Source organism: Emys orbicularis, chromosome 3, assembly GCF_028017835.1.
Source record: "Emys orbicularis isolate rEmyOrb1 chromosome 3, rEmyOrb1.hap1, whole genome shotgun sequence".
Taxonomy (NCBI): Eukaryota; Metazoa; Chordata; order Testudines; family Emydidae; genus Emys; species Emys orbicularis.
This window is the reverse complement of record NC_088685.1, coordinates 216,209,541-216,217,935: the sequence shown is the minus strand read 5'-3', so window position 1 is coordinate 216,217,935 and position 8,395 is coordinate 216,209,541. Positions and strand designations below refer to the sequence as shown.

Sequence of the window (8,395 nt, the reverse complement as noted above, 5' to 3'; positions counted from 1 at the left end):
GGAGCGATGCCTAATAGTACTAGTACTCAGTTGTGTGGAAAATACTAGCTGCGGAAACTAGGCCAGACCTGACTACTGAACTTGGAAAACTGAATACAATGTCCAAATAGGCAAGTACGTCTCAACAGTGCTGTGGGGGATAGGTGTAAAGGGTTGGCTCTAGAGTGCTATGCGACAAACTCTGTTTATAGATCCCTGGTGGAATAGGCGCTAACACTAACTTAAACAGGTGTTCTCTGCAATACTCATCTTTGGTATAGGACAAGAACTATTTAGCTTTGACTCTATCAAGACCCAGAAAATATGCACAGTTATAGGAGTTAAGGAAACCTGAGACTTGAATCCTAGGATCTGCCAGACTTCTAAAGTTTGCACATCTTCTTCTGTTGATGGAATGAAGACAATATCATGTTTCCTGTGAAATTCAGTTAATCTTGGGACTGTAAGTAGAAAGGTTTTAAAGATCATTCTGTTGCTATGAAAGCTAAGAGGAGAAAGAGCCTTGTGGTAATTATCCATTAAGCTTATTTCTGTAAGAGCCGAGGGAGGGTACTGATGCAGGGTGCTCAAAATGAAGTGTAGAGCCTTCAAGGGAAAATGAGGTTCCAGGCAGGAACTTTGACAGTTCCCCACTGCTTTGAAAGACTTTTTTCAGCACTATAAACTGAGTACTACCCTTTTTTAAAGTGGGCCATGAGACATCATGTGTTCACATGCTTGGAAGCAGAAATTTCTTATTTTCATAGACTGGAGTGCATGTGTTCTTAGAACTGGATGACAATAGACAGCTCTTGCCAAGAATCAGACAAATGGTCACTATCATGCCACTGGAGTCTTTAGGCTTTGTGGTAAACTACTGAATGTCTTACTATGCCACAAAACCATTGGAATACATAGGAGCTCTACTCAGAGGTGTCCCTGTCTGAGAGCAGGATCCAGGATACTGTAGGCCTGCCAGAAATGACTTGTCAGAACCAGCAGATGTTGGCTAGGATTCTGCTATCAATGAGTCAAATGGTGGCAGCATCATTTGTTTATACCTAATGATTTGTCCCCACAAGTGACAGCCGTCACTGGATCCTGAGGTACCTGTGAAAGCAACTCATACAAGTACCTGCTGCATTGCATCCTGGTAATGGGAGACCTCTACCTTCTGGGCTTGATTGAGATTATCATTGGACTGTCAGTTGGATCTGGACTTCCACGTTCCTTCAGCTCAAATTGGAATGACCGCAATGCGCATTATTATGGTTTGACTAAACCCAGTCAAAAAAGCCTCACACCCAAGACGCTTGCTTTCTCTGTGAATTACAGCTACACACAAATCATCTGGAGATTAGGGAAAACCAGAACCTATAGGGACCTGGTATTCCACCAGGTGTCACTTAAAGTGGGAGGGAAATAGGATCATACCTGCGTTCAGAAGCCCTGTTGGTGTGGCAGAGCGAGCAGTCTCTCAACACACTTCTAGTGGGAAAGGAGAAGCAAATTGGTGTCAACCCTCAAATGATCCCTGGAACGATTCTTTTAAACAAATCCAAGTAGTACCTGCTGCCCATCCTGAGCATGTTAACTACAGGGACATGCAGCAAGACTTTTCTAGCTGTTCACAACCACCACACCAGGGGCATGTGGTGCTAAATGAGTCAGGTCCTAAATCACTTAGGGCTGTATCAAAGCAAACTGGGAACCAGTGGAACATGCAGTAAGTACTGATGTCTATGGTTATGTCAACACAGCACACTAAGGCTAGGTCTGTGTGACCCACACCTGCAGACTCAATGTTTCCAAGTCCATGCTTGAGCATCCACGCTGCATTGGAAAACCTGACCCTAACGACCATGCTGGCTCGTCCATACAGCAGTACGCAGACCTGAGTCAGAAATTCAGCGTCTGTGGCCATATATTATCATTTACGAGGATTCCTAGTGCCCTTGCCCGCTGAAGCTGCTCTGAGGCTTGTTTCATAGTGGGCTGTGGGAGAACTTGTCTGTCTGTTCCACCAGAATTGAATGACAGTGTTTTGGGTGGCTTTGGCCTGCCAGCACATTCGGACGAGCCAGTTTGTGTCCGCACACTCTCAGCAGCCAGAGCCAACATGGATCCTGCCCCAGTGGAAGAACTTCTCTACCTAATGCTCTCAGTCCTAACTTGGAGAACAGGTGGAGCACCTGCAAGATGCTGGTGGACATTTTGGCCTTTTCTGAGCTGCCAAAGACACCTCTCAAAGGGGCATACTAATGTGCCAGCTGCGACCCAGCTGATGCTGCTCATGCCTGTTGCTTTAGCTGCAGATTCCACCTGCGTAAACTGGCGCTTCTGGAGCAGGGCCACCAGCACAGACTACTGGGATCACACAGTCACGTTGGGATGACTATCAGTGGATCCAGTACTTCCGAAGGAAGAAGCAGATGTTTCTGGGGATTTGTGATCAGTTAGCCCCTACCCTCCGGTTCCCAGTCACCCACTTGAGGGAGGCCCTCCTGGTGCAGAAGTGGGTAGCTTTAGCAATCTGGAAGCTGGCTACCCCAGACTGCTACAGGTCTGCGGCTAACCAGTTTGAAGTTGGCAAATAAACGGTGGGGATTGTGACAGAGGTTTGTGAAGCGATCAGGACGATGTACCCAAAGGTGGTGGGCATGACAAGTGTTCCTGAAATATTTGCAGGCTTTGATTGAATGGGCTTTCCAACCTGCACCGGGGCCATCGATCGGATCCATGCATATAGATTGCCCTCCACAAGGAGCACGAGTACATAAACCACAGAGTGTATGACTCCGTCATTAGGCAGGTTCATGGACACTAACGTGGGATGCACTGGCAGGGGGCGTGATACCAGAGTGCTGGAGATGGGGACTTTACCTTCATGGACGAACTTGGACGTTGACATTATAAATGGAACACTGTCCCCGCTGTTGCTCTAGGGGACACTGCTTACCCATTGTTGCCATAGCTTATGAATCCATACCATGATTTCAGAGGACCTGGCAAAAGAAGGGTAAGCTGCAGACCCAGTGACTGTAGAATGGTGGTGGAATATGCATTTGAAATCCATTCATGCTGCCTTCAAAACCGTTTGGATGCCAGTGTAGTCAGTACAGTCTGCATTATTGTGGCTTGCTGTGTTTTGCACACTATCTGCATGGAGAAGGGGGGATCTTTTTTGCCAGGAGTGGACTCAAGACACTGCCAGATTTCTGCATAAGTGCACACAACCAGACAGTGCACCTGTGCTGACTGCTGCTGGATCCACATGCACAGTAGAAATCAGGGATGCCTTGTGTGCCCACGTAATGGATTTGCACATTGGAGTTTTGAATAAGCCCTTGCATATTGACATGAATATTTAAAGGAGATAATCTCCAACTTTTGCTAGATCTTCAATTGTAGTGCTCAAGGATAAATGTTAAGGTGAATTTTCAAGGATCAACAAAAGTTTGTGCCTTCTCCCCTTTTCTAGAGAAACTTAAAGATGTGTTTTCTGTTTGGGCTTTTTCTACAGTATTGGGAATACTTAGTCTTGACTTTCTTCACTTGCAGGGGAATCTGAATGAAAGTTTGAGGTTGACCTGGGTTGTAGCACTCTTAGCACCCTGTGATGGAGAAGGCCAATTTTGGTGCTTTCAAGGCTAAGTTGGGACTTGCTGCTATTAATGTCTGTGTATCTGTATAATGTGAAACTGTGACAAAGATGTGGTGGCCTTTATTCTCTGCTAGGCCAGGAAGAATTGTCCGCTCAAAAAAGAGAAGTTGTTTCTAAATCCTTGACCTTGAAAAGGCCATCTTATTAATGCTTCATTCAAGACACTTAATTTCAAGTGGGGCAAAATCACGCCTGCATTTTGCGTGCCGACCTAAATATATTTTAGGATAAGTGCATAAATTTATCTTGCCTACTACTTCATGTTCTCTTAAAATGGCTTCTAGTTCTGTATGTTCAATGTTACCTTATTATTAACAAGCAGTGTTGAAAGTGCAAACTTCCCAATGTACTTAGTAATTAAAATCAGTGTTGTGTTGGAATTGGACAGAAGGAGTTCATAAATTTCAGCACACAATCTTTTTCAGTATACCTCTGTGAAACACTAGGTAATATTAAGTTAGTACAATTTGGTAACCAAAACTGTCACTGTCAATCTTCTATGTCAATGGAAATGTAGTAGTGTTCTAAAAATAAGTTTTATGTCCTCCTTTAACATAGAAATTAACATAAAAATTGAATTTTTATTTAAGTGAGAAGAGGTAGCAAAGATCCTTGTTTGTGACATAAGCTAAATTTCCAAAGGTCTTAGAGAGGGTTTCAGAATATTAATGCTGAAAAGATAATTTTGGAATGCGAGACTCCTTTACAATTGAAAGAAAGTTGAGGTGCTAAGATACAGATGCTGCTCCGCAGTGTCTTACATATGGAGCTCATAAAAATAGACAGTTTTCTGTGTCAGAGAACTTGTGCCGTTGGGGACAAGATCCGTATAAAATGGAGAATATAATTAATTCTGACAACTGGCCCAAGACAACTTACAATACCTGCAAAGTCATCATTCATAGCAATATGATAATGCCTTGACCCATGCGTCATCAAATTAGCCATGGAAAAAGTATATGTGCAGTGTTGTAGCCATGTTGGTTCCAGGGTATTAGAGAGACAAGGTGAGTGGGGTAATATCCTTTATTGGACTAACTTCTTTTAGTGAGAAGACGCTTTCGAGCTACAGAGCTCTTCTTCAGATCTGGCAAAAGTATGTGACCTGTAATTGCATTATTGGAATTCAGAAAAGTGTTATATGTTTAGCTTGATTCACTAATTGTCTTTTCAAATGTTAATTTCTAGATAAGAGTTTGGAGGAGGATGCCCTGGTAGACTCTGATGCCCTGGTTAACTCAGAAGATGAAGCAGATTTGAAGACACCTTGCCCTATACAGATTGTTCTTGCACATGAAGATGACCATAACTTTGAACTTGATGAAGAGGCATTGGAGAACATTTTGCTTCAGGAACACATAAAAGATCTCAATATAGTAGTAGTATCTGTAGCAGGGGCTTTCCGCAAAGGGAAATCGTTTCTACTGGACTTCATGCTTAGATATATGTACAACAAGGTGAGTAGTTGAAGGCTCTTCCTGCAGGAATAAATAAGATACCACCTAATTTGCTAGCTCTTTGCTTTGGCGACCTTGTTTATATACCATACTCTTTCTCTTTATAAAAAACAAAACAAAACAACCCTGCCCTTCTGACTCCAGAAATATTGACATGGTGTCACGTTGGTGGAGGCCTTACACTCATCATGATAGCATTTCTCTATAATGTGATAACATTTGAATACGGCCTCCAGTCAATTTGAGTATTTCAGGGAATAGTCTGGGCATCAATAACCAGAACCCTGTTGATTTTATGGGAACCTAAAGAGGAAAAATGGAGTATGGCCATCAGATTAGCACAGCTACAAGCACAGCTGCAGCACCTCTGCAATTGTCTCAAAGACTTGGTTGATGATGCTTGTTAATTCCTTGCAGCATAACAATGCCTCTGTCTCATCTCTGCTGTGAACACCCTGAATCACTTCTCTCCCAGTCAGAAAGAATAATGGCAGCGGATGGGGGAGAGGGGAATAGGGTATCCTGATATGGGGGGAGGCACGGGAGGAATAGGGGTGCACACAGACCTCTGCCATGTGAGGGAGGAAGAAGGAAAAGGGACACACAGCATTTCAGGTCCTGAAATAGAAGGGGGGTGGTGGGGTGGCCCACAGGGAGCTTATGGGGAGGAATGGAGAATGCATGGAACCCCTGCTGGGTGTGGTGAGCACAGCTGACAGAAGCTATGACGTGTGTGATGCACTAGTAATACTGGTCTTCAGTTCTGAAGTGTGTTCAGATATTCTTTGTAAGTATCTTGGTTTCCTACAGTGGCTAGGTTAACTTCTTGTTGGTGTCACAGCAGAAATTGGCATGGAGGAAGGATTTGAGACAGGGTAGTGGCTTCCAGATGAGTTTGGGGAGAATACTGTATGTATAAGGTGCGGCATGGAAGAAGACAGATTTGTGGAGAAGGTGGACTAAGTGACTATAGCCTCGAATGCCTATCAAACCATGTCCAAAGAGCTGGCTGATAGCATTTTACTTCTATTGACTGGCAGCTCTCCTCCTTTTAAGATCGTATCTAGCACTTGCTCCCCCTCTCACTCACTTCCTTCATACAAAGGACTTGAAAAATCTTACCAGACACCTGTTAGTCAGAGGACTACGTGAAGATGAGGGACTACACCCAAGTGAGAAATCAAGTACTCTGCCAGTTGCTGCTTGGAGTGTTTTTCCTATCAGACTGCTGTCCTTGGACTCAAGCATTGCCAAATTTTTCTAAAACCACAAGCCCAAATGGATTGTAAAACAAGCCCAAACCATCCCCCTCCTTTGAGAACCAACTGTAAGCATTGAGGATATATTCTCCCTGCCTCCCCCAACATACCCCCTTCTCCCACACACACACTTTGCCAAACCAGATGATCTGAGGGTGCCACACTGCCCCCTGGAAGCCTGTTTGCCATAGCAACTCGCCAAGGGCCATGCCACCCTCCCATGTCGATGGCCTGGCCTGGCCACGGCCCCAGGCTCAGCTGGACAAATGCTGGTGCTGCCAGGCAAAAACAGCCTAAAACACCCATAGTCGCTGCGGGAGGACTCAAGGGGTAACTCCAAGTGCCAGCGAGGCACGCAGGGTGTCTGTGGTGGGTGGCTGGCTCAGGCCCTGAATCCTATCTGGGGGATGGAGGTGCAGGAGGGGTCCAGTCCAGTGTTCCTCTGAGTCCTCTCCGTCTGCTGTCTTCCAGTCCTGACTTTCCACAGAGGCTGGAGTTGCTGCATGGCGGGCGGCATGGTGGTGGCGGTGTGGTCCTTGGATCTGATTTTGGATTTTGCACCCTGCTCCATGCTCTTTAAAATAAATACCTAAAACCCACTGGCCAGTAGGTGTCTGATGAAGTGACATGACATCTTGGCTACTGTGAGGGTGGTGGGATGGGGACTCTGCAAATGTAAATCTTTTAGTGTCAGATGGGGTTTTCAACCTTCTCAGTGAATAGTCCCAGTACTGCCGCTGCTGCTCACAGCTCTTCTGAACAGCAGTATGAAACTCATGAGTCTTGACAATGCTGCTGACGCCCAAAGTTATCGAAATACAGCAGTAAAACTGACTGTCCTGTTAATTTCACTCACCTTTTTGCCTGGCCCAAGGGGAAGTCAAAATCCCCAGCCCTTGTGCGTGAAGTTGGGGAAATACCCCAGAGCAGAGGCTGCTAACCCCTTTTCACTTGGGAGGGGGAATGAAGATCCTCTCCCCACAGCTGCTGGAATCCCCTCACCGCCTTTACTCTGCTAGGGGTTGCAAGAGAGACATTGAGGATGTGGTAGTGTAGATGTGGGCCAGCATGCTATATGGCTTTTCTTTTGACTTTGCAAAGCAGTACTATTCCAAGAAAAAGTAAAATTTGCATTAGATGTTGAGTGATTGTTGCTCACATACTGTCTACATAGACACTGTTTTAGGGCATCCTTCCAAAATGATTACCAGCGTTGGCAATTTGAACGAGCAAATATCTGTCTGCTAGAAGCATGTTGCTATACTAATTCCTTCTGCTAAAATAGCAGGAAGTATGGCTTAGCAATAGCTTTGGGTCAAATGGACTGTCTAATCTCCCGGCCTCTTAATTCATGGCAAAACATTTTTCATAAGAGTGACCAGGGATCAGAACAATATTTCAGACTCCAAAAAAGCATGACTGCATAATACTTGTAATTTTTGACTGTTTGCTGTTTCAGCTTGTGGCCTTTAAAAAGAAGATAAATGGCTTCAATTAATTCAGACATTGAATTAAGTAAGGGGAAGAGTGGCAAAGTTTTAACTGCAGTTAAGAGCAATTAAATGTTTTCTAGATTTTTCAGTTACAGAAAACAAACTTGTAATCTACGTATCAGCACTTACATAAACTAACACCAGTGCACATGTGTTCAAGTATCTTTCATCTGCTCACTGAACAGTGACCTTCAACAGCCATCTCCCATGGATAGTAGACACAATATGTAATACAAAATTAACTGCCATGCTAGGGGGCCTCAAAGGCATTCTGCTGTGTGCTCATCAATCCTTGATAGTGAGAACCAGGGTAAATTGTTACCTTTTAAAAAAGTAATCTAAGGGTGAAATGCTGACCCTACGAAAGTTGATGAGGTGTTTTGACATTGATTTCAAGGGAACCAGATTTCATCCTAAATCTTGACACTCAATCCTAGGCCACTTCAAATTGCTGCTGTCAAAACTATTTGCTGCTTTAAAATAATGGCAGATGTGCTGATTAATCAGCATTTTGGGGAGGAGAGCAAGATATTGTCACAGTTT

At 44.3% G+C, this 8,395-nt stretch overlaps 1 protein-coding gene across 1 annotated transcript in view; it reads left to right on the top strand.

The window, feature by feature from the left end:
* Window positions 1-5,021: 5,021 nt before the first annotated feature.
* ATL2 (atlastin GTPase 2) overlaps window positions 5,022-8,395 on the top strand; it is a 29,649-nt gene continuing 26,275 nt past the window's right edge. Inside the window, exon 1 of the mRNA XM_065400870.1 lies at window positions 5,022-5,100. Coding sequence (XP_065256942.1) covers window positions 5,077-5,100 — 24 coding nt within the window. The 5' untranslated portion in view covers window positions 5,022-5,076. The remainder of the gene's footprint in view (window positions 5,101-8,395) is intronic.